The following is a 24,831-nucleotide window of genomic DNA, read 5'->3' as shown; positions in this document are numbered from 1 at the left end:
TAGTGTGAACAGCCAGAGATCTGGCAGCAAGGATTGGATCTAATGCTGCTCCTGTCCAGGAGTTGTTTCAGGGAGCCTACTGTCAGCAAGGTAAGAGAAATTAATTTACTCTTTGCTCTGGGTTTGTGGGGAGCTTCTTGTGCAACTCACCATTCCCATACTTAGCAAACACTTCCACTCCTTTGGTAGAGAGCCAGAGAACTTCACCCAGTCCTGCTGCTCTCCAGAGTTCACATCACCTTGGCAGCCCCGTGGTCTGCTCTGCACACCCCCCACCCCACAAACAGGCAAGTACATTATCCCAGAGCTTTGGGTACAGGAGAGGGTTGGTGGGAGCTCTATCTGTCAGTGCTGTTGTTTAGTTTTCCTCTCTTCTTGGAGACTTCCAAAGGAAAGAACCAGGAAGTGGTACTAACATTGAGCACACAAAGCTATTTGTCTTTGGAATTATTCATATGGAAAGAAAGTAGGGTTAGATGGGATATTGGGAAGTAATTCCTTTGTGTGAAGGTGCTCAGGCATTGGCACCAGCCAGCCCACATCCCTGGTAGTGCCCAAGGCCAGGCTGAATGGGGCTTGGAACAACCTGGGAGAGTGGAAGGTGTCCCTCACAATGTTAGGGAGAGGAATGGGATAAGCCTTATAGTCCCTTCCTGCCCAAACCACTCGGGATTGCTCAATTTCCCCTTCCCAGTTCCTTCACATAAAACACCTGAAAAGCTAAACTGAAATTTTGATAAAAACAAGCTGTGTCAGCAAACAAACAGGGATTTCTTTCTCGCCCTCAAACACCAGCTTTCCCCTGCAGACCAACAGGGTCTGCCCAAGGAGCTGGACTGGGTTGATTTTTCCTTATTTTGGGGCACATTTGCCCCTAAAATTGGAATCCTCAGAATGTGCTAGCTGTGATCTCTCTGCACCATAACTGGAGTTCACCAGCAAAGACGGACGAGGCCAAACAACCCACAGCCCCTACTGCTTCCTCTCCAAACACTCCCTGTAACAACCCTGTACAACTTGTGCACCTGGGTAATATCAGTCATTATTTTGAAAACTTCTTAATAATTAAAGTAACACTTTGTTACAATGTCCTGATTAAGCTGAGCAAGGGGAAGTATAACACAGATATTAGGAAAAAATTCTTCACTGAAAGAGTGATTGGTCACTAGGATTGTCTTCTCAGAGAGGTAGTGGAGTAATCATCCTTGGGCATGTTTTTAAAAAGACAGGACATGGCACTCAGCACCATGATTTAGCTGATGAGGAAGTGTTAGGTCATAGGTTGGAATAGATGATCTCAAAGGCCTTTTCCAACCTAGTTCATTCTGTGATACTGTGCTATAATTCCAGCCAATTTGGCTTAATTTGTGTTGCCTCTTTCCCAAGGCACAAACCCACTCGGCTTTGCTTCAAAACCTCAGCCACAGCAGAATGTTTAAAAAACTCACCAAATTCATCGTAAAGCAAATGGATCCATGCAATGAATTGGTCCCTGTGGAGAGCATTGCATACAATGAGCACTTCAGGCCTCTCTATCTACTGAAAAAAAAGAGAAAACCAAAAACCATGTTCCACCCAACTCCCTACTACCAGCAGACAGGGTTCACACTGGATGATGTGCTGCTGCCTGGAGAAGATGGGAAAAGCACAGGTAAAGCCCAAATTTATCAGTATGAATTTATGAAATGCCATAGATAATGTTTTTGAAGCATTTGATGCTGAACAGTACCAGCTTTCAAATCTGTGATGTACTTCCAGTGCTGAGTCTGTGTAATCTTGTTTAAGATAACACATGGAATTATTTCAGAGCCTCTCCATGAAGATTCCAGCCAATTTACACTCACAAAAACCAGCGCTGACCAAGCTGATGGAGGTCTCAGCATTTCATTTGACCCTGCAAGTGTAGATCTGCAAGGAGGTGCCTCCTTGTCCAAAGAGTTTTCCATTACACCACAGAAGAAGAGGGTATCACTGCAATCACTGGAGGCACTGAGAAGAGAAAGGTAAGGAATGACAAAGGGAGCACACATGCTCCAGTCACCCTCCTCCAACCCATGCCAAATTAACAATGGGTTCTCAACAGTCTAAAATCAAGATTAAGACCTTAGGGCATGAACTTCCCCTAACCAGGCCAGGTTAGACAGGGAATGGAGTGACAAGGTCCTCCCCCAGCCTCCTCTTCTACAGGCTTATCCCCCACAGCTGCCTCAGATGCTCCTGGTGCTCCAAACCCGCCTTGAATTTTTCACTTTTAGAGAAATAAACATGGATCATTCCTTCATCCAACAACTACAGAGAACAGACATCGATCTATACGTGGTCACTGAAATCCTTGAAGCCTCAGAGGAGACTGTCTACAAGGAATCCAACAAGATAGATGGGGGCTTGAAGGCCAGATTTTATGCTACACTCTGTGCAAAGGTTTGGCTTCTCCCTCCTTCCTTCCCTAACACCTGCACCCTCGTGTTCTCACCGGTCCTTTTCTTTATCCAGGGCACCAGGGAGAACAAACAAACCATAGTCATACCCAAGGGCTGCACCCTGGCCTTCAGGACCATCCCACTACACATTAGAGATGGAGCATGGGGTAAGTAACTTCCAGAATTTCCTTCATTCCAGAAAAGGTGCACAAGAAAAAGAACATTTTGGGAAGAATCACTGCATACCAGAGCCACTCTCAGCTTGTATGCAAAAAGGTGGAGGCAGTGGGAGGGACAGAAATCACCTGGGAAAGGTCAGATAACCCATGCAAGGTCAAAGATGCTCTTTCAGTGGTCGGGGTGGGGGTGGGGGGGGGCGGGGGCAGGGTTAAGTAAAGAAAGGAACGAAGGAAGTCTCAGATCTACATTTCAGGAGCTGCAGAGCTCCTGTTAATGAATGGCACATAGAACAGAGTTTTGGGGGTTTTTTTCCCCTTTACTACTCAGAAGAGAAAAGCCGGGGAGAAAACAGGGTGGGTGACCACAACTGCGAAGGCTGGTATAGAAAACAATGAATGTCCCTTTCATCCTGCTGCAGATCTGGATTATATTGGAGCAGGAACTGTGAGACTGCAAGGTGCTATAGTTGCACAATCTCAAGGTTCTGTAGCTGTGAGAAGGCAAAGCTATGTAGCTGATGGTAAGAACTGCATTTTAAAGCATCAACTTGCACAATATTTACCTGCTTTAGGTAAGATAAAATCTTGCAGCATAAAACAAATCTCCTGGAATGATGCATTTCCCACTTCTCTGAGACATCAGAAATGCCCAAATTCTATAAAGCTTAAAAAAACCTCATACAAGTGTTTCAAACTCCGGGTTTAGAGCTGCTAATGAACTACTAGAACTCAAGTGACAGATTAGGAACCCTTTTGATTTGCAGGCCCCTCACAAGGAAAATTAGGAAAAGTGGTGAGAGAAGTTAAATACTCCTGCAGAATTTTCCCCATACTGTCTCCTGACCACCTGCTCATTGTCTTCAACACCATCAAAGCTGTGATGAGAGACAAAAAACTCTTCCAAGAACTCAGCCAGAAAGTAAGTCAAGATTTTCTTACTGCCAACATTTATAAATACGGACACATCCAGGGCCACACCTCTCACCCCACGACTCACCTGCCCTGTGTCAAAACTGTCCATCCAAAATTCTCTCACTCAGCACAGCTCTTGTACTGGACAAGCAGCAGCCTCTGCCCTCAGATCCTGACATTTCTTTCCCTTCTTCCCACAGATGGAAGATATTCCTGAGCAAAATGATGGTTATGAGCTGAAAACTGAGAGCCCAGACTTAAAAGACCTGTTCAGCACCTTCCAGCATTCTCCAGGACATTGTCTCCTGCTGGCAGAAGGAATCACCTACATCCTTGATGCTTTGCATGGTGAGGCTTTGGGACTTTGGGAGGGAAATCAAGGCAGGGATGACTCCCAGTGCTGCCATTCCCTCCTGCCTTCCTCTCTCACTCCTCCTCCTCCCCAACTGGAATCCAAGTCCCATGGAGGGGAGAGGAGAGAAATCCCCTCCACACCCATCCAGGGCTCCCTGCTCCCTCAAAGTGCACTCACAGCTTCTGCCCAAAGGGCAGCTCCAACCTCTGCTCTGTGACCAGCAAGAGGACACAAGCAAATGGCTGGAGCTGTGTCTGGGAGGGTTAGGTTGGAGAGCAGGGAAAGGTTCTTATCCCAGAGGGTGCTCAGGCACTGAACAGACTCCCCAGGCAATGCTCACAGCCCCAAGGCTCACAGAGTGTTTGGACAAATGGCTCAGGCACACAGTGGGATTGTTGGGGCTGTCCTGTGCAGGGACAGGTGCTGCATTTCAATTATCCTTGTGGATCCCTTCCAACTCCATATTCCATGATTCTGCGAGTAACAGTCAGATCACTCTCACAGTGAGGCTGCACTAATCAGTTCCATTAAAACATCCAAACAACCTTTGACCAAATGAGCATTTTCTGTAAGAAATTATCACCTTTCCCCTCCTCTTTATTCTCTCCCATCCTGCTCTCAAGTCCCATCCCATTACCAACCTTGGTGTGACGTTTTGGACCCAAACCCAGTTTATTTCTGCAGAGTTAATGGACGATCAGCTGCTGCTGCTGCTGGAATCCTTGGAAAGGAAGATTCTGTCCCAACAGCTGAACCTGGTGAGAACACACATCACACTTGGCTCTTATCAAGGGGGCACAGATTATTTTAATTCTAACAACATCTCCATAGTGATGTCACAACTTGAAAACTGATTAAAATCATGATTTTGCCTTTTGTATTGCTGTTTAAAGGTTGCACACCTTCTGAATCATGACCTGGAGGATAGGATGTGTCATTTCCATGTGGATGCCAGGTTGCTCTCCTTCCCACACAAGGAGGAGCAGATTTTAACCATGGAACTGGTGGAGCTGAGTGGAGTGCAGCTCCAGGAAGATGGATCAGCTGTCTCTAGGGATGAACCCTTGGAATCTGTGGCAGCCTTGTTTGTGGCCCTGTATGCCCTCAGGCTCCTGAGCTGCTCCAAGTAGGAGACACTGGACCCTGTCCAGGGAAACCCTCTGTAAAGCATCAGGAAATTTCTGCTAACCAACCAGGTTTCTCTCCCAGTATCCTTGTTATTGCTGAAGGCTGCTTTGGCTGGGAAAAGCAAATTTAAGGCTGAAAATTGATTATTGATGCTATGATAGGCTGGATATCAAAGTGAATGTGTCTGTCCATCTCCCCAAGAACACTGAGGCACAACAGGAAAATCCACAAGCTCAAAGAATCCCAGGCCTGCCACTGGTGCCTCATGTAATCCTGCTTCCCTCAAAATGCTGCTGCTGCTTCTGCAATCAATAAATGGATATGGAATGGGAAAGGTAATGGTAAAGGGAATGGCAAGGCTAGGGGAATGCAAAGGAAAAGGGGAAGTTCAGAGGAAACGAAAGCCAAAGGAAAACATGAGCAGTGATTCACTTACCCTGGTTCCTCTCTGCTTCAGCGGGGACTCCATGAACTGCTGGTGCCAGGAAGGTGGGGAAATCCCAGACGTTTCACTGACACCTCTCGGGTCCTATCTCCCTGCGTTGCTTGAGGGACACGGGCAGCGCTTCACAGCAACACTACAAAAACTCTCATTATCACTTTATAAATAAAGAGCAGCTTCTTGCTAAGCAATTGGGTGTTTTCAAAGGCAATTTCTTATTTTTGTGTCTTTTCGGTCCCACGGCACAACCGTCAAACTCAGGATTGAAGCTGCACCAGAAATAAGGGTCCTTGATGTGGACACAGCAGTCTCACATAAAGAATTTTCTAAAATAAAGTGTGGATATTTTGATTACTCCTTTTTACAGACTTCTAAGAGAGACTAATAGAAGTGAAGTGTTCATGTAAAAACATGCACTTGAGTCCTGGAATCTTCACATGGATGGCTTTTGCTGTCATACAAGCATGGCAATGACTATGGGAAACATGGAATGGCTCAGGTTGGAAGGCACCTTACGACTCATCCACTTCCAGCCCCTGCCATGGGCAGGGACACCTTTGCACTATCCCAGCTTGCTCCAAGCCCCATCCAACCTGTCCTTGGACACTGCCAGGGATGGGGCAGCCACAGTTTCTCTGGGCAACCTATGCCAGGGCCTGACCAGCCTTACAGGGAGGAATTTCTTGCCAGTGTCCCCTCCTGAGTCCATTTCTCCATCTGTCAGAGAACATCAGCATTACCTGGCTCTATAAGTTGAATCATGCAATGATGGAATGGTTTGGGTTGAAGAGATTTAAAGCCCATCCAGTCCCACCTGCTGCCAGAGGCAGGAACATGTTTCTGTCCTGTCTGGTCTGGGAGACTTCCAGGCATGGTCTTACATCTCCTACATCTGTAGAAATCCCAGTTACCCACAGCCCCTATAACAGACTGCACAACGACTAAAAAGGAAGTGTTACACAAGCAACAGCAAATTTGTAGGAGCGGAAGACTGGTAATGAGGATGTAAATATGCTGAAGTGACCTCACAGCTGGTAACAACTCCTGATAAGCTGCTTGCAACAGCCAGGAATCTTCCAGCAAGGATCAGGTCTAACACTGCCCCTGCCCAGGAGCTGCTTTGAGGAGCCTATTGTCAGCAAGGTAAGAGAAATCAATTTACTCTTTGCTCTGGGTTTCTGGTGGTGTGAGCTTCTTGTGTGAGTGGGGAAGCTCCTGTATTTTGTAAACACTTCCACACCTCTGAGCAGAAGAGAAGCCAGAGAACTTCTCCGCTGTCCTGCTGCTCTCTAGAGCCCACATCACCTCACCACATCACCTGTGATCTGCTCTGCACACCCACTGCCCCACAAACAGGCAAGTGCATTATCCCAGAGCTTTGGGTAGGGGAGAGGGTTGGTGGGAGCTTTCTGTTAAGTGTTCTTGTTTAGTTTTTATTCTCCTCTTTGAGAAGGGCTACTAACCATGAGCACACTATTTGTCTTTGGAACGGTCTAAACTCAAAGAGGGCATGGTTAGTTGGGATTTGGGAAAAAATCCTCCCTCTGAGGGTGTTGAGGGTGCTGAGGGCCCAGAACATGTTGTCCAGAGGAGCTGTGTCTGCCCTATCTGTGGAAGTGTCTATAGCCAGGTTGTACAGGGCTTGGAGCAGCCTGGGAGAGTGGAAGCTGTACCTGACCACAGCAGGGAGGTGAATGGGATGAGCCTTATGGTCCCTTTCCACCAGGGAAAAAGTTTCCCAAAACCAGTCAGGACTGACCACTTTCTCTCCCCAGCCCTATCCTGTAGAACACCAGAAAAGCAAAACTGAAATATTTGATAAAAACAAGCTGTGTCAGAAAACAAGCAGGGATTTCTTTCTGGCCCTCAAACACCAGCTCTCCCCTGCAGACCAAAAGGGCCTGCCAAAAGAGGTTGGGCTGGGCTGATTTCTCTCTGCATTGGGGCACGTTTGCCCCTAAAATCAGCATTTTCAGATTGTGCCAGCTGTGTTCTCTCTACACCCTAAGTGGAATTCACCAGGAAGCAAACCACAGAGGCCAAACAACCCACAGCCACTGCTGCTTCCTCTCCAAACACTCCCTGTAACAACCCTGTGAAATTTGTGTCCTTGGACAATGAGGGGGATTTTGAGACATTATTTTAAAATCTTAAAGTCACACTTTGATACAATGTCCTCCTATTATATTAAGTAATTTGCTTTAGCTTGTGTTGCCTCTTTCCCAAGGCACAAACCCACTCGGCTTTGCTTCAAAACCTCAGCCACAGCAGAATGTTTAAAAAACTCACCAAATTCATCGTAAAGCAAATGGATCCATGCAATGAATTGGTCCCTGTGGAGAGCATTGCATACAATGAGCACTTCAGGCCTCTCTATCTACTGAAAAAAAAGAGAAAACCAAAAACCGTGTTCCACCCAACTCCCTACTACCAGCAGACAGGGTTCACACTGGATGATGTGCTGCTGCCTGGAGAAGATGGGAAAAGCACAGGTAAAGCCCAAATTTATCAGTATGAATTTATGAAATGCCATAGATAATGTTTTTGAAGCATTTGATGCTGAACAGTACCAGCTTTCAAATCTGTGATGTACTTCCAGTGCTGAGTCTGTGTAATCTTGTTTAAGATAACACATGGAATTATTTCAGAGCCTCTCCATGAAGATTCCAGCCAATTTACACTCACAAAAACCAGCGCTGACCAAGCTGATGGAGGTCTCAGCATTTCATTTGACCCTGCAAGTGTAGATCTGCAAGGAGGTGCCTCCTTGTCCAAAGAGTTTTCCATTACACCACAGAAGAAGAGGGTATCACTGCAATCACTGGAGGCACTGAGAAGAGAAAGGTAAGGAATGACAAAGGGAGCACACATGCTCCAGTCACCCTCCTCCAACCCATGCCAAATTAACAATGGGTTCTCAACAGTCTAAAATCAAGATTAAGACCTTAGGGCATGAACTTCCCCTAACCAGGCCAGGTTAGACAGGGAATGGAGTGACAAGGTCCTCCCCCAGCCTCCTCTTCTACAGGCTTATCCCCCACAGCTGCCTCAGATGCTCCTGGTGCTCCAAACCCGCCTTGAATTTTTCACTTTTAGAGAAATAAACATGGATCATTCCTTCATCCAACAACTACAGAGAACAGACATCGATCTATACGTGGTCACTGAAATCCTTGAAGCCTCAGAGGAGACTGTCTACAAGGAATCCAACAAGACAGATGGGGGCTTGAAGGCCAGATTTTATGCTACACTCTGTGCAAAGGTTTGGCTTCTCCCTCCTTCCTTCCCTAACACCTGCACCCTCGTGTTCTCACCGGTCCTTTTCTTTATCCAGGGCACCAGGGAGAACAAACAAACCATAGTCATACCCAAGGGCTGCACCCTGGCCTTCAGGACCATCCCACTACACATTAGAGATGGAGCATGGGGTAAGTAACTTCCAGAAATGACCACTTCATTCTTTCCGAAAAAGATGCAGAAGAGGAAGAACATTTTATGAAGTATCACTTGGCCCCTGAGCTACTCTCAGCTTGTATGCAAAAAGGTGGAGGCAGTGGGAGGGACAGAAATCACCTGGGAAAGGTCAGATAACCCATGCAAGGTCAAAGATGCTCTTTGGTGGGGGTGTCAGTAAAGAAAGGAAAGAAGGAAGTCTCAGATCTACATTTCAGGAGCTGAAGAGACTCTGTTGATAAATGGCACAGAGAGCGCAGTTTTGGTGTTTCTTTTCCTTCCCTAGTCAAAAGAGCCAGCGAGGAATCTGGTTGGGTAACCACCACTGCGAAGGCTGGTATAGAAAACTATCCCTTTTATCCTCTTTCAGATCTGGATTATTTCCCAGTAGAAGCTATCAAAAGTGCAGCATATGTAGCTGATGGTAAGTAATGTATTTTACTGCTTCCACTTGCACAACATTTACCTGCTTTGGGTAAGATGGAATATCCAAGTGTAAAACAAATCTCCTGGAATGATGCATTTCCCACTTCTCTGAGACATCAGAAATGCCCAAATTCTATAAAGCTTAAAAAAAACCTCATACAAGTGTTTCAAACTCCGGGTTTAGAGCTGCTAATGAACTACTAGAACTCAAGTGACAGATTAGGAACCCTTTTGATTTGCAGGCCCCTCACAAGGAAAATTAGGAAAAGTGGTGAGAGAAGTTAAATACTCCTGCAGAATTTTCCCCATACTGTCTCCTGACCACCTGCTCATTGTCTTCAACACCATCAAAGCTGTGATGAGAGACAAAAAACTCTTCCAAGAACTCAGCCAGAAAGTAAGTCAAGATTTTCTTACTGCCAACATTTATAAATACAGACACATCCAGGGCCATACCTCTCACCCCATGACTCACCTGCCCTGTGTCAAAACTGTCCATCCAAAATTCTCTCACTCAGCACAGCTCTTGTACTGGACAAGCAGCAGCCTCTGCCCTCAGATCCTGACATTTCTTTCCCTTCTTCCCACAGATGGAAGATATTCCTGAGCAAAATGATGGTTATGAGCTGAAAACTGAGAGCCCAGACTTAAAAGACCTGTTCAGCACCTTCCAGCATTCTCCAGGACATTGTCTCCTGCTGGCAGAAGGAATCACCTACATCCTTGATGCTTTGCATGGTGAGGCTTTGGGACTTTGGGAGGGAAATCAAGGCAGGGATGACTCCCAGTGCTGCCATTCCCTCCTGCCTTCCTCTCTCACTCCTCCTCCTCCCCAACTGGAATCCAAGTCCCATGGAGGGGAGAGGAGAGAAATCCCCTCCACACCCATCCAGGGCTCCCTGCTCCCTCAAAGTGCACTCACAGCTTCTGCCCAAAGGGCAGCTCCAACCTCTGCTCTGTGACCAGCAAGAGGACACAAGCAAATGGCTGGAGCTGTGTCTGGGAGGGTTAGGTTGGAGAGCAGGGAAAGGTTCTTATCCCAGAGGGTGCTCAGGCACTGAACAGACTCCCCAGGCAATGCTCACAGCCCCAAGGCTCACAGAGTGTTTGGACAAATGGCTCAGGCACACAGTGGGATTGTTGGGGCTGTCCTGTGCAGGGACAGGTGCTGCATTTCAATTATCCTTGTGGATCCCTTCCAACTCCATATTCCATGATTCTGCGAGTAACAGTCAGATCACTCTCACAGTGAGGCTGCACTAATCAGTTCCATTAAAACATCCAAACAACCTTTGACCAAATGAGCATTTTCTGTAAGAAATTATCACCTTTCCCCTCCTCTTTATTCTCTCCCATCCTGCTCTCAAGTCCCATCCCATTACCAACCTTGGTGTGACGTTTTGGACCCAAACCCAGTTTATTTCTGCAGAGTTAATGGACGATCAGCTGCTGCTGCTGCTGGAATCCTTGGAAAGGAAGATTCTGTCCCAACAGCTGAACCTGGTGAGAACACACATCACACTTGGCTCTTATCAAGGGGGCACAGATTATTTTAATTCTAACAACATCTCCATAGTGATGTCACAACTTGAAAACTGATTAAAATCATGATTTTGCCTTTTGTATTGCTGTTTAAAGGTTGCACACCTTCTGAATCATGACCTGGAGGATAGGATGTGTCATTTCCATGTGGATGCCAAGCTGCTCTCCTTCCCACACAAGGAGGAGCAGATTTTAACCATGGAACTGGTGGAGCTGAGTGGAGTGCAGCTCCAGGAAGATGGATCAGCTGTCTCTAGGGATCAACCTTTGGAGGCTGTGGCAGCCTTGTTTGTGGCCCTGTATACCCTCAAGCTCCTGAGTGGCTCCAAGTAGGACACATCAGGCCCTGCTCAGGGAAGTCCTCTGCATAGTCTTGGGATATCTCTGCTTACAAGACAGTTTTCTCTCCCAGTATCATCCTTGTTAGTAAACAAGGCTGCTTTGGCTGGCAAAAGGAAATTTAAGGCAGGAAAACTCATTATGGATATTAAAGGTTAGATATCAAAGTGGATTTGTTTCAGTGACACCTCCCTGGTCCCAACACTGCCATCATCCCTGAGATGCTCGAGGAACACAGGCAGCATTTCAGAGCAACCATATTCTCATTATCACTTTATAAATAAAGAGAACCTTCATGCTGTGCAACTGGGTATTCTCAAAGCCAGTTTCTTAATTTTGTATGGTTTTGGTCCCACAGCACATCTGACAAGTTCAGGATGCTGTATAAAAAATACAGGCACTTAACCCTGGGGAAAGCTGGGGGGTCCCTCAGGCTGTGGGGCCCTGGTGTGGTGGGGTTCCTGGAGTCCAGGGCAACGGGCAGAACTGCTCATCTGTGTGGGCACCGATGGCTCTGCGAGGACCTCCAGCACCAGGGACCAGGCTCTGCCTTGCAACAGCCACAAGGGGAGCCCAACCCCAACCTGGAACTGACATGGGACCCTTTGGCCCCAGTCCCACACCAAATCCCTCACAGAACCCCCAACTTCAACCTGGTCCCTCATGGGAGCCCCGCTCCCAGCCCCCAGCCTGCCTCCTCACAGGATCTCTCACAGAATCCCCGCTCCCAGCCCAGCCCCTCATGGGACCCTTCACGGGATCCCCGAACTGATCCCAGCGCGGCCCCCCACGGAACCCCTCACAGAATCCCTGGTCCCAGCCCGGCCCCTCACGGGATCCCCAGTCCCAGCCCAGTCCCTCACGGGACACTTCATGGGATCCCCGAAATGGTCCCAGCGTGACCCCTCACAGGATCCCTCACAGAATCCCCGGACCCAGCCCGGCCCTTCACGGGACCCTTCACGGAACCCCCCCAGCACAAGCCAGCCCCTCACGGGACCTCGCTCTACGCCTCAGCGAAGACTCGCCCTCGCCTGCGCCCCCAAAAGGCGGGAACAGCTCAGCACCCGGCGGAAACAGCCGAAAGCTCTACGGAGATCCCCGAGAGGGTGAGGCGAAAGAATCCGATCGCCGACGGAACTCTCCGAGAGGGCTCGGCCGAAACACCCGAAAATGCGGCGAAAATGTACGAGTGATCACGGAAATACCCGAGAGCGTCACGGAACTCCACGGGCTTGCTCGACGGAACTTTCCGAGCGGTGCCTGGGATATCCGAAAGCCCGGCGGAACAACCCGAGCGATGGCGGAAATAGCCGAGCGAAAGGCGGAAGGAGTCGATCGCATGTCGCTCGGCGCTCGGCTGGTCGCGCCTGGCGGCCCGTTGTGCAGTGTCACGCCATGAAGCAGGACGGCGCGTCCCGCCGCCGCGGCGACAAGGCCAAGGCACCCCCGGAGGGACCCCCGCCCGCCCCCCCCGACGTCGAGATGCATGAAGAGGCGGCGCCGGCGGCCCCCGAGGCGGCCGGAGAGCGACAGCCCCAGCGGGAGCTGGACGCGATCACGCTGGAGGGTGAGGGGTGGGATGTTGTTGCAGTGGGGGTGTCTGTGGGGATCGGGGGGGACTGGGGGTTCTTGGGGGTAAAAGGGAGCTAGAAGAGATCGGGGGAAACCCTGAGAGGGAGGGGATGTTGGAGGAGAGGGATTATAGGAAACCCTAAGGGGGTCAGGGTGGGGGTACCTGAGGGGGAGTGAGAAAGAGGCTGGAAAGGTGTTGGGGAGGAGGGAAATGGCGGGATCAGTTGGGGGGGCAGTTGGAGTTGGGCTCTAAGGGAAAGAGAAATGAGAGGTGAGTTTAGGGTGGGGGACACTTTGGGGAAGGGGAGTTGGGGGGGGGCACCATGTGGGAAAGAGAGAGGGGAGGTGTGTCTGGGGGGGTGTCACTGTGGGGAAGGGATTTAGGGGGCACAGAGATGGAAATGGAGAGGTGTGTTTTCTGTGGGGGAGACACTGGATTAGGGTGTTTGCGGCAGTGTGTGAGGGAAAGGAAGGGGGAGGTTGGTTTTGGGGGCAGTCACTGAAGAACGGGAGATGGAGTTGTGTTTTGGGGGGATCATTGTGGAAGGGAATTGGGGCAGTTCTGTGAGGGTGTGTTTTAGGGACAGACTTTGAGGGACAGGGTGGCTGCAGACCTGCGGTGGTGGGACCCCTCGGGGGTGCAGAGGGATGCTTGAGCCCTTCAGGAGGAGGGAGAAGATTCTGCAAGGGCCTCACCAACCTCCTGCTTCAAGCAGGGACTGCCCCAAGGGCAGGTCAGGTCACTGGGGACACCAAGGCCATGGGCAGAGGGACATCAGAACAGCAGGACAGGGTGAGGGGGCAGTCCTGGCTTTGCTCCGGGGAGCTCCTGGCGGAGGATTTGGGGTGAGGGGTGTCCGTGTGCCCCCGCAGACATAAAGGAGCACGTGAAGCAGCTGGAGAAGGCGGTGTCAGGGAAGGAGCCACGCTACGTCCTGCGGGCACTGCGGGCTCTGCCCTCCACCTCCCGCCGCCTCAACCCCAACGTGCTGCACAAGGCCATCCATGGCTTCTTCACCTCCAACTGCACTGTCAGGGACTTCCTGCTCGGATTCCTGGAGGAGGTAGGGACAGGACTGGGGAAGGGACACCTGCCCTCACCTCTGCCCTGCTCTGGTGACACCTCCTAGCAGAGCTGCCCTAGTGCAGGTGTCCCAGCGCAGGAAGGATGTGGAGCTGTAGGAGTGAATCCAGAGGATAATCAAAGGGATGGAGCAGCTCTACTGTGAGGAAAGACAGGGAGAATTGGGATTGTTCAGCCTGAAGAAGAGAATATTTAGGGGTGACCTGGTTGTGGCCTCCCAGCATCTGAAGAAGCAACAGGAAAGATGGGGAGGGACTATTTACAAGGGCTTGGAGTGACAGGACAAGGAGGAGTGGCTTGCCACAGACAGAGGGCAGGATTAGATGGGATATTGGCCAGAAATTCTTCCCTGTGAGGGCAGTGAAGCACTGGAATGGATTTCCCAGGAAAGTTGTGGCTGCCCTATCCCTGGAAGTGTCCATGGCTGGGTTGGATGGGGCTTGGAGCAACCTGATTTAGTGGAATGTGTCCCTACCCATGGCAGGGAGTGGGACTGGATAAACTTGAAGGTCCCTCCAACCCAAAAAAGTCTGGGATTCCATGATTCTTTCCCTCTCCAAGGAACCTCTAGAATAGGACAATGGGGTTTGGGGATAGTGGGGGTGAGTAGCCCTTCTGCTCTGACACAAATGTGAGCAGGGACAGGTCCTTGCAGTCCTGGGCTGGCTCCTGTCACACCTGGAGCAGAGCTGTCTCCACACAGGGACAGTGATCCAGAATTTCTTTCTCCCCTCAGTCCATGGACACAGAAGCTGAGCTGCAGTTCCGCCCACGGACAGGGAAAGCAGCCTCAGCCCCTCTCCTGCCAGAGGTGGAGGCCTACCTGCAGCTGCTCCTCGTTATCTACCTGATGAACAGCAAGAGGTACCCTGAGGTGAGACCCCTGAGCTGCCCCCATAGTGCTCCTGCTCCCCGGGCATCCTCTGGCTCTGCCCCATGCTGTTTCCTTATCCCAGCAGTCTTCAATTCTCCCCCAGCCTGGGTGGTTTCTGGCCCTCCTGGATCAATGCCCCTGCTCTGACCTCCCTTCCCCTCCCACAGGCTCAGAAAGTGTCCGATGACCTGATGCAGAAGATCAGCTCCCAGAACCGCCGGGCCCTGGACCTGGTGGTGGCCAAGTGTTACTATTACCACTCCCGCATCTACGAATTCCTGAACAAACTCGATGTGGTCCGGAGGTGGGATTGGTCCTATGGGGGGCTGAATTTGATCCCCATTTTTCTCCCTCTTCCTTGACTCCCTGTCCTGCCCACAGCTTCCTGCACGCCCGGCTCCGCACAGCCACGCTGCGCCACGACGCCGACGGCCAGGCCACGCTCCTGAACCTGCTCCTGAGGAATTATCTCCACTACAACCTCTACGACCAGGCCGAGAAGCTCGTCTCCAAGTCTGTGTTCCCCGAGCAGGCCAACAACAACGAGTGGGCTCGGTACCTGTACTACACAGGTGAGCAGGGCTCGCTGCCTGCCGTGGCTCCTGGCATCCAACACTGAGGGGTCCAGTTCCTCAGAGAACCCCTTTGAGCAGCTGGAGGTGGGGCTTCCAGGCAGGATTTGGAGCCCCATCCATGTAGGTCGGGTTGGATTCACTGGGTGGCTTTTCCCACCCGCCCCCTGTGGGCGCAGGGCGGATCAAGGCCATCCAGCTGGAATACTCGGAGGCACGGCGGACCATGACCAACGCCCTGCGCAAGGCCCCGCAGCACACGGCCGTGGGCTTCAAGCAGACGGTGAGCAGGGAGTGGGCAGGACCCCCCCTGGGTTGGGTCTGAGACCCCTCAGGGTTGCGATCTCACAGGGGACCTTCTGGGAAGTCAGGCCCAATGGAGTTTAGTTTGGGACCTCCCAGGTTTGGGACATCCTAGGGACAGGTTTGGCACCTCCTTGGATGTCAGGCCCCATGGAGTCAGGTCCCCTGAGATTTGGGAATTCCCTGGGTCAGGTCCAGGATGCTCCAGGGTTGGGCTCCACAGGGATGGTTCTGGGACCTCCCAGCCTTGGCACCTTCCAGGATGAGATCTGGGACCCCCCAAGTGTTGGGCTCTGCAGGGACAGGTCTGGGATCTCCCAGGGTCAGGCCCCATGGGGACAGGTTTGGGTGTTAGGCTCTGCAGGGATGACAGGTGCAGGACCTCCTAGGGTTGTAACTTTCTAGGGACAAATCTGGGACTTTCCAGGCCCCACAGGGACTGGAACAGGTTTGGGATCTCCTGGGCCATACAGGGAGTCCCTGTCTTGGAGTGCACAGGGACAGGGATGGTTTCAGGCCCCATGGGGACTCACTCAGGGTCTCACCCTACCCCAGGTGCACAAGCTGCTCATCGTGGTGGAGCTGCTCCTCGGAGAGATCCCAGACAGGCTCCAGTTCCGGCAGCCCTCGCTCAAGCGCTCGCTCATGCCCTACTTCCTGCTGACCCAGGGTACGGCCACCACTCCTGCCTGTCTCTGTCATTCCTGCAATCTCAGAGAATCATGGAATATCCTGAGTGGGAAGGGACGCAGTGGAAATTCTCTCCCTTTGATGGGACTTGGATGCAGATGCCACTTGGGAAGGAGAAGGAGGAAGTCAGCCAGCCCTGACTCGCTTTCCCCAGCCTTTCTCCTTCAACCATTCCCACCTTCTTCCCTCCAGCCGTCAGGACGGGGAACCTGGCCAAGTTCAACCAAGTCCTTGACCAGTTTGGGGACAAGTTCCAGGCCGATGGCACCTACACTTTGATCATTCGGCTGAGGCACAACGTCATCAAGACAGGTAGGAGGGTGTTTGGGGACTCCTGCCAGGCTGGGCAGGCCTGGGGGGGCTGCATCCCATTCCCTTCTCCCCACAGGTGTCCGCATGATCAGCCTGTCCTACTCCCGCATCTCCCTGGCTGACATTGCCCAGAAGCTGCAGCTGGACAGCCCCGAGGATGCAGAGTTCATCGTTGCCAAGGTACCAGCACAGGGAATCCCATCCCTTTGGGGTCCTAGGGTACCCACAGCTCCCCATCCTGCCCCGTTCCCCCATCCCACTTCCCTGCAGCACTGCTGGGTTTGGGTTGAGGCTCATCCAGGGAAGACTGGGGACTGGGCTCTGTGAGAGCCCTCGGGGACACCCCGTGCCCTGCCCCATGCCTGGGCTCGCAGGCCATCCGGGACGGCGTGATTGAGGCCAGCATCAACCATGAGAAGGGCTACGTGCAGTCCAAGGAGATGATCGACATCTACTCCACAAGGGAGCCCCAGCTGGCCTTCCACCAGCGCATCTCCTTCTGCCTCGACATCCACAACATGTCTGTGAAGGTGAGCACAGCATGTCCCCAGGTCCCTGATGGGGACAGCAGAACACAGCTCAGGGCTGGCTCAGCTCTGAGCTCTTCCTTCACTTCTTTTTCTCCAGGCCATGAGGTTCCCACCCAAATCTTACAATAAGGACTTGGAATCTGCAGAGGTGAGATCTCACCAAGGTCTCTGCAGCCACCACCATCATGGGAAGGATGTGGCTTCTGTCCCCATCTGCCACCAACCTCGGCCTTTTCTTTCCAGGAGCGCCGGGAGCGTGAGCAGCAGGACCTGGAGTTCGCCAAGGAGATGGCAGAGGACGATGACGACGGTTTTCCGTGACCCTGGGCCCTGGCTGTGCTTTTTTATTTGTCCCTTGGACAGATGGTGGCTGAGCAGGGCCCTCCGTCCCCCCCCCCAGACCCCCTTTTATAAATCCCTGCATGTCTGTACTGTGGGAGGGGACACGGGGGGGTTCCCTGGGCCCATACCCCCTGACCACCTGTGCTTGTGGTGGGATCCCCCTCCCCAGTAAACATCCTTAAAAGGATCCCTGTGGTGACATCAGAGCCTGTGCCAGGGGGGCTTCAAAGGGAGCAGGGCTGGAAGGAGCAGGAGTGGGGTCTCTACTGGTGCCCCCACAGCTCCTATGACAACAATGGGGTCAAACTTTGTTAAACTTCAATTATGACTTTTAAAATAAAAGATGGAAAAACACCGGCCTGGGTGGCTCATGCTTGGGGGTTTGTTGGGATGGGGAGGGGGCGTGGGGCTGGTTTGGGGTCTTTGCTGTCTCCCAGGGGTTAGGCACCAGAGATGGGACTAGATCTGGTCAGGCCATGGTGGGGGACTGCATCTTTGTCTCAGTGGTCCTGGGAATGGCCCCAACAGCTCCAGGATGGTATCCCAGGAGGATTCCATTGGGAAAGGCACAGAGACCCCCTCCTTGTGCCCCACAACACCAACCCTTGGCGTGATGGGGACAGGGGACATGCAGCCACTCCAGGTGGGTCCCATCAGCATCGGGGATGAGGTCTCTGAGAAAATCTGGGAATCTCCCAGCCACACCCATGCTGGGATGGCAGCCAGGGCTGCAGGTCAAGAGCCAGGCTGTCCCAGCCCATTCCCGCTCTGGGGGAGACCAAAGAAGGCAAGAGCCCAGTCAGGGGGGCTGGGGCTAACACTGGGGACACAGGGACATCCCAGGAGCTCTGGTGTGTTAGCAGATGTCAGAAAGGGGCTGGAAGAGGAAGGGTGACCACGAGGCCAAAATGCAACAGGGTGGGTGCCCGGGACAGTCCTTAGAGCAGCTGTGGCCCCATCGTGGGGGGGTGTTTGCTGGGCCAGATCCTTCTCCCGCCCCCCAACACCCACACTCAGATTTGAAACCACTTCCTTCCTTGGAAAGCTGACAGGGCCTTTGGGCGCTGATTCAACCCCCCCACGCCCCCATCACAATTCCTGAAAGCACCATCCTGCTGAGAGGGCAAAGCCACTCTGAGGTGATCCCATGTGGGTGCTCAGACTGAGGGGACCATGCTGAGTCCCTCCATGGCCACCGGCTCTCCGTGGGGACAAGCACAGCTGGGGGGGCTGTTTCTCCCAAAAATGCCATGAACAGTCTCTACTGCCAAGGTCCTTTCATGCACCCAGAACGTTTAGTGCTGCCAGGTTTGAAGAGAGGTCATCAGTAGGTTTTAGAGTTAACACCTGGTGGTGCCAGGAAGGCTCTTCTTGGTACTCATGGACTGGCTGGAGCTAATTGCTGATTTCCCAGCTGGAGGCAGAAACTTCCAGGACTTCCAGCTTCTGGGTCTGGTGCTGTGGCTGTACCCCACAAACTGTACCCCACTAACTGTACCCCACAAACTACCCCAGTGGGTGTGTGGCCCATCCCAGTGCCCACCAACATCTGCAACCTGCAGAGAGTGGGTTCCCTGTCCCCATCCCTGTCCACACAGCCCCCAGGAGGGCAACAGTGGGACCCAGACAGGGGTCAGGGGTGCAGAATGAGCCTCCCCAGTCCAATGCTGCCCTGGAATTGCCCTGTCCAGGGCAGTGAGGGGAGCGGGGGCCTCCCCCACACCCTGATCGGCCCGTGCCGGGCAGGAGCCAGCCAGCTGGCACCGGCCCAACAGATCCTGGAAGGGCTTGCGGGAACCGGCATGAGCCAAAATTCCCTCGTCAGCGCAACGGGGGCCGGGAGCAGCCATCCCTTGCCAAGGGCTGCCCTGGAAGCCTCGGTCCTGTAGGGGCAGAAGAGGGGCTTGCCCCTGCAGGTGGGTGCTGCTCATGGGGACACTGGGCACAACCTGGCCCCACAGCAGCCAGAAGGGCAGGATCTGGCCCTGTGGTGCTATCCCAGGGAGCCACAGCCCTGGGCAGGTGCCTGGTCCGGGTCACACCTTGGCCACCTCCAGCTGGTGCCACCACCATGAAGGCCACACCACCAGCACCCGTCCTGATGCCAGGGTGAGGGTCTGGGGCAGCTGACAGGGAGTGCTGCCCACGTGGCTTGGGGATGAGGACAATCCCAGAGTGACAGCAGCAAGGAAAAGCCACCATCCCCTTGGTGGGTCACCTGTGAGTAACCCTGTGAGTGACCCTGCACATGACCCTGCTGTGCTGGGCACTGGCCCACCTGGCCAGCGTAGTGGGAGCCCTGCGAGCAGGTTAATGAGTCACTAAGGCATCACCTGCCCTGTCCCGGCACCCACCTCAGTGCCTGGGCTCTACCGGGCGACTGCAGCCGCACCGAGGGCACCGCTGCCCACCGGCCCCGGGAAAGCCCCACGGTGTGGCAGCGGCCGAGCACCCGGTTCGCAAGATTTGCATGCTGTGATTAAGGCAGTGAAGCAATCGCGCTGTTGCCTCATCGGTGAGAATCCCCGAGGCCCGTGCGCTATAAATGCCCCCGATCAATGAGCACAGCCGGGCAGGAGCGAGAGGAGCCGGGCCGGGCTGGGCTGGGCCGCATCGCACAGAGGAGGAAACATCGAGCCGGGCACCCACCATGTGCTTCCTCACCCGTGAGTACCCAGCACCCACTGCAGCACCCCCATCTCCCACTGCTCCTATTACACGTACTTGCCCCTCTGCTCCCACTGCACCCAAACTACCCCTAAAACCCACTTTGCCCATAGGACCCACTGCCCCCACTGCACCCAGACCACCCACTCTAACAGCAGCACCCGCTGTCCCCACTCCACCACTGCACCCAGAGCACCCATAAAACCACCCTGCCTGTAGCACCTGCTGCACCCACACACCCTGGATGCCCTGCTGCTGCCCTCATCACCAGTCGGATGCAGGGAACACTGGGACCTCTCCCTTTTTGGGGTCTCTGCCCCCTCCCCAGGCCACACTGCAGCCACCATCCCCAGGGTGGTCCTGGTTGCTGAGCCTACCCTGGCTGAGGGGTCGGGGCTCCCGGGGGTGTCCAGTGAATGTTGAGTTGCTGTCCCCACAGGTGGGCTGGCGTTGCTGCTGGGTGTGCTGCTGTGGCGGGCACTGCATGGGGCACCACTGACCGAGCTCTCAGGGGACCAGGACTTCCAGCTCTTCCTGCAGAGGAACCTCGAGTTCACCCGCAAGATCCGCGGGGATGTGGCTGCGCTGCAGCGCGTGGTGGTGAGTCCCACATGCTGTGGAGGGGGGATGGCAGCCACTGTGAGGTCACAGATAAGGTGCCTTTTCTCTCCCTGTCCTTATCGGCACCGCAGGGCCAGGAGTCAGCAGTATCCCCTGCACTGCCCAAGGCTCAGCCCCAGGGTGTTGGGGCACCCATGGGGGACACATGGTGACCTTCCTGGGTACACACTTGCCCAGGCAGCCACACTCTGTCCCAATTGCACCGGCTGAAATCCATCCCCTCTCTCCTCCTGCCTGACCTGTACAGGGTCCCACAGCCCAGGGATGGGATGTTGGGGGGTGCTGGGGGTGTCGGGGTCCTCTGCTGTCCTGACCCTGTCCCCTTTGTCCGCAGTGTGACACCCTCCAGCTGTGCAAGGAGGATGAGCTGCTGCTGGTGCGGCAGGACCTGGACATCGCGCAGGCGTCGCTGGAGCAGTGTCACAGGCGCACCTTCCAGGCAGTGAGTGCAGGCAGCCCAGCCCTGCCATGAGCTGGTCAGCTCTGTCACGGCTTGGGGCACCCAGAGTCCCCCGTGTCTTGGTGGCCAGGCCATGCCCAGCCCCACTGACCACACCATGCCCATTACAGGAGACCTGCTTCAGCCAGATCCGTGCCGGGCTCCGTATCTACCACGGCTCTCTGGCCACCATCCAGGCCCTGCTGCCTGGGCACTCTGGGCTGGTGGAGACCCTGCAGCTGGACATGGCCAACCTGTCCTCCAACATCCAGCAGCAGGTGAGGGGGTAAAGAGGGGACTTTGTGGGGAGAGGTTGTCAAAGCAGGTGCTGCATCCTAAAGAAGGGGTGGGCAGGGTGGGGGCTGCTTTCACAGGGATGGGTGGGCAGGGTGGGGGCTGTATCCCCAGGAAGAGCACACTGGGGCAGGGGCCATCTCCAGACCTGGAGCTGATGCCTCTGCCTCTGCCTGGCTGCAGATGGAGGACCTGGGCCTGGCCACAGTGACATACCCCACAGAGAACCAGGACCCCCTACCCACCTTCTCCTCCCACTTCCACCAACAAGTCGGTGGCTTCTTCATCCTGGCCAACTTCCAGCGGTTCCTGGAGACGGCATACCGGGCACTGCGGCACCTCACCAGCCTCTGACCCCTGGTGGTGGATGTCCCACCTGAGGGACATCCCAGGAGCACCCCCGTTCCTGCTTATTTAATATTTATGGCTATTTAATATTTATCTGTCTGGGGATGCTCCCCCACCCGCAGCACCGGGCAGGTGCCAGGGGATCCTACAGTGGATCCATGCACAGGTACCTGTGCAGCATCACCCTTGTTTAATATTTAAACACAAGCGTATCTCTGCTATGAGGTTCTGGAGCTGGGCTGAGCCCCCACAGCTGCTGCAGGCACTGCTTGTGCCTCAGTTTCCCTATTGCTTGCACTGCTGGGGCTGCTGCAGCATCCCATGGGAAAACACCTTCATCCCAGGATGAGGATGCTCCCATGCAGCATCTCCCTGTCCAGGCTGCAGCCTGCAGGGACACATCTGATGGGTGTTATTTCTAGTAATTAATATTTATTAGCCATTAGGGAGGAATGGAAAGAAAGATGGAAGAACCATAGGGATGCAGCAGTCTTACCAGGATGAGGCTTTTCCAGTGAGGCCTAGCACTTTGGGGAGCTGCATCTCTGCTCTGTCCCCCTTCCCTGCTAAACTTGGAGTACTTATTGCAGTTTAACTTATTTGTGCCCATCCCTGGCCGGAAAAAGCCACTTGGACACATTCCCATCCTCCTGAGCCTGACGCAGCCCCGGTCCCGTGGCTGTGTGGGAGCTCTGGGCGTGGGGGGTTTTGTACTGTATTTATTGCTGCAGCTGGGTGAGCCCTAAGAAACACCCGCTTTTTTCTATGTGATAAAAATGGAAATAAACTATTTTTGCACTCTCTTTCTGTTCCGCTGTGTCCTGCTTGTGTGGGAGGAAGGCAGAGGGGCCAGGGTGTGGGGACACAGGGACAGAGACATGGGAGATGAGGGAATGGGACTTGGGGGGGGGCTGTGGCTGCTGGTGTCAGCTCAGAAAGATGAAATACAGACCCCCAATGCCCCCACCCCATGGCCTGAGCCCACTGAGGGCCAGGAGGCACTGTGGGACAGCCACTTCCTCCCACACCCGGCAGCATGTTTGGGCAAGAGCCAATTCCTAGAAAGCTCCAGAAGCTGCCCACACTGAGAGTGCTCGGTGAGGGCACCGGCACCATGCCCAGAGCTGGTTTGTGGGCTCATTCTGGGGCTTGGTGGCACTGGGGGTCCCCAAGTATCCTTCTGCTGCTGTTGTCACACAGGGAATCTGCCCCAGATTCTGCTGCCCAGGGATGTGCCAGGAGTCCTCCCAGAGCTGCCATGGTGGGAGGAGGCTCTCAGCAGTGAGGAAGGCAGGGTGGATGGACAAAGGGGGCAGCCCCGAATGTGGCTGAGCAATGTCAGGAGAGCCCTGGGCATCTCCCCTGCCGCAGAAAACCCCTAAGGGCACCCTCAGCCTCTCCTCGTTGGGTGTTTGCCCACCCTGGGCTGTCCCAGCTTCACCAGCCCCATTTCCTGCCACTGGGCCCATGCTCACATCCCATGAGCACCAGCATCCCTCACCACACTCATCCCAGCCACACAGGGACAGAACCCAGTGCTGGGATGTGCCAGGGCTCCCAGTTCCTGCCTCCCAAATTCCAGCCCTGAGCAGGGCTGGCACAGGCAGGAGCCCCACGGTCACGAACTTCCAGGGGGAAGCCCTTGCCCTGGGGCATGTGGCTGCACACACCCCACGAGCAGCAGTTCCTCCCGTCCTTCCCTGCCTCATGGGTGCTTACAGAAAACCCCTTCTCCTGCTCCAGCCCCTTCCTGTAAGGGGAAGCTCTGGTGCCAACATCAGGCATGGGGCTGCCTTGGCAAATATTGACAGAGCCGGGAAAGCCACGCCAGCTCCTGCTCTTTGCTCCGGGCTAACGGTAAAGAGCCGCCCCTGGGTGAGCAGAGGTGCCCAGGTGGGTCGGTGCCAGCTCAGGTTAGGACTCACACCCGTGTCAGGCACAGTGAAGCCATCCTGGCCCATCCCTGTTCATGCTACTGCTCTGTTATCCACCTCACCCAGCCCCACAGCGTCTCCCATCTGCCCCAGACTGGGACCAGGGGCTGGAACCCTGGGACCAGCAGGAAGGAGGAAGATGCTCTGCGTGTGAAGGCTAAAGATAGCAACACCCACAGCTACTCCAAGTGCATTGGGGTCTCTCCCTCCTCCAGCAAAGCCTGAGAGCTGCCAGGAGCTGAGCTCATCCTGGGATCAGATGGGGTCAGCCCAGCCCTGAGTCACGGTCCCGCTGCCTCTCCCCTGGCCAGCACTGACCCAACCCCTGTGGCACCATTCCAGGATCCCCCCATGCCCCATCTCCCTTCAAAGCTTCCCAAAACAGGGCTGGGAACCCCATTGGTGCCAAGGGGAGCAAAGACAGAGCTCAGCCCCAGGAGTGGCTCCGGAGTCACGGTGCCCTGAGGGAAGGGCTGGTGCCCGCTGGCCCTGCTTTCCCCTTTCTTGTGAGTCAACACCAGTGGAAACGGCAGAGGTGCAGCTGACCCGGCCCTGCCACCCCCTCGGTGAACAGGAGTTTGTGACAGCTCTTGGAGGATTCACTACTGGAGCAGCTGACGGTGTGGGGACAGTCTCAGGGGAGCCTGTCCCAGCACGAGGCTGGTGTGGTGCTGAAGAGGCCACAGTTACTCACCCAGTGCCCATGCCGTGCTCACCGCGGACTGAACTCATGGGGAGGAATTCCAACAAGAACTCACACTCATGGGGAGGAATTCCAACAAGAACTCACGCTCATGTGGCAGAATTCCCAACAAGATCCCACTTGTGGCTGACAGCGCAGCAGGGAAGCATCCCTGCCCCACCTAGCACAGCGCCTGCTCCCAGTCAGAGCAACATGAGCAGCCCACCACCCACTCAGAGCCAGGACAGCAGGAGGGATATTTCCCCTCCTGTCCAGCACAGGGCATGGCCACTGGCTCCCCATCACCCCCAGAACCAAGGGGTTTAGGGGAGTCCCAGGAGCCCAAATGTAGATGAGGCAAAAGCTAG

The 24,831-nt window shown here is 54.0% G+C and overlaps 4 protein-coding genes across 9 annotated transcripts; all 4 read left to right on the top strand.

The window, feature by feature from the left end:
• The first annotated feature begins 1,126 nt into the window (after nt 1-1,126).
• Nucleotides 1,127-5,546, top strand: LOC134053326 (gasdermin-A-like). Of its 4 annotated transcripts, none has more exons than XR_009933940.1 (9): nt 1,127-1,651; nt 1,808-2,003; nt 2,256-2,587; nt 3,019-3,120; nt 3,364-3,518; nt 3,712-3,859; nt 4,551-4,624; nt 4,760-5,329; nt 5,452-5,546. XR_009933940.1 is itself a non-coding variant. In XM_062508291.1 (9 exons), exons 1-9 carry the CDS (start codon nt 1,432-1,434, stop codon nt 4,994-4,996), a joined length of 1,392 nt encoding a protein of 463 aa, XP_062364275.1. In that variant the 5' UTR covers nt 1,363-1,431; the 3' UTR covers nt 4,997-5,432. The 4 variants fall into 4 exon arrangements, 3 of the variants coding, with proteins under 3 accessions (XP_062364273.1, XP_062364275.1, XP_062364274.1); XM_062508291.1 differs by lacking the exon at nt 5,452-5,546 and having other exon boundaries at nt 1,363-1,651; nt 2,256-2,421; nt 2,494-2,587; nt 4,760-5,432; XM_062508289.1 differs by lacking the exon at nt 5,452-5,546 and having other exon boundaries at nt 4,760-5,432.
• A 1,191-nt stretch (nt 5,547-6,737) lies between these two features.
• Nucleotides 6,738-11,481, top strand: LOC134053328 (gasdermin-A3-like). 2 transcript variants are annotated; one of them, XM_062508293.1, is made up of 9 exons: nt 6,738-6,792; nt 7,664-7,928; nt 8,085-8,280; nt 8,533-8,864; nt 9,260-9,313; nt 9,558-9,712; nt 9,906-10,053; nt 10,745-10,818; nt 10,954-11,481. In XM_062508293.1, the coding sequence occupies exons 2-9, from the start codon at nt 7,709-7,711 to the stop codon at nt 11,188-11,190; spliced, it is 1,416 nt and encodes a 471-aa protein (XP_062364277.1). In that variant the 5' UTR covers nt 6,738-6,792; nt 7,664-7,708; the 3' UTR covers nt 11,191-11,481. The 2 variants fall into 2 exon arrangements, with proteins under 2 accessions (XP_062364277.1, XP_062364278.1); XM_062508294.1 differs by lacking the exon at nt 6,738-6,792 and having other exon boundaries at nt 7,774-7,928; nt 8,063-8,280.
• A 1,098-nt stretch (nt 11,482-12,579) lies between these two features.
• On the top strand, nt 12,580-17,832 carry PSMD3 (proteasome 26S subunit, non-ATPase 3). 2 transcript variants are annotated; one of them, XM_062508274.1, is made up of 12 exons: nt 12,580-12,766; nt 13,645-13,835; nt 14,592-14,729; nt 14,897-15,033; nt 15,111-15,301; nt 15,481-15,584; nt 16,160-16,274; nt 16,487-16,606; nt 16,683-16,786; nt 16,981-17,136; nt 17,234-17,284; nt 17,380-17,606. In XM_062508274.1, the coding sequence occupies exons 1-12, from the start codon at nt 12,595-12,597 to the stop codon at nt 17,455-17,457; spliced, it is 1,557 nt and encodes a 518-aa protein (XP_062364258.1). In that variant the 5' UTR covers nt 12,580-12,594; the 3' UTR covers nt 17,458-17,606. The 2 variants fall into 2 exon arrangements, with proteins under 2 accessions (XP_062364258.1, XP_062364257.1); XM_062508273.1 differs by having other exon boundaries at nt 17,234-17,832.
• A 2,296-nt stretch (nt 17,833-20,128) lies between these two features.
• On the top strand, nt 20,129-22,027 carry CSF3 (colony stimulating factor 3). The gene is made up of 5 exons (XM_062508375.1): nt 20,129-20,144; nt 20,585-20,745; nt 21,101-21,208; nt 21,337-21,483; nt 21,683-22,027. Exons 1-5 carry the CDS (start codon nt 20,129-20,131, stop codon nt 21,851-21,853), a joined length of 603 nt encoding a protein of 200 aa, XP_062364359.1. The 3' UTR covers nt 21,854-22,027.
• Nucleotides 22,028-24,831: the final 2,804 nt, after the last annotated feature.

Source organism: Cinclus cinclus, chromosome 24 (assembly GCF_963662255.1).
Source record: "Cinclus cinclus chromosome 24, bCinCin1.1, whole genome shotgun sequence".
Classification (NCBI taxonomy): Eukaryota; Metazoa; Chordata; class Aves; order Passeriformes; family Cinclidae; genus Cinclus; species Cinclus cinclus.
This window is presented reverse-complemented; position numbering and strand designations above follow the sequence as displayed.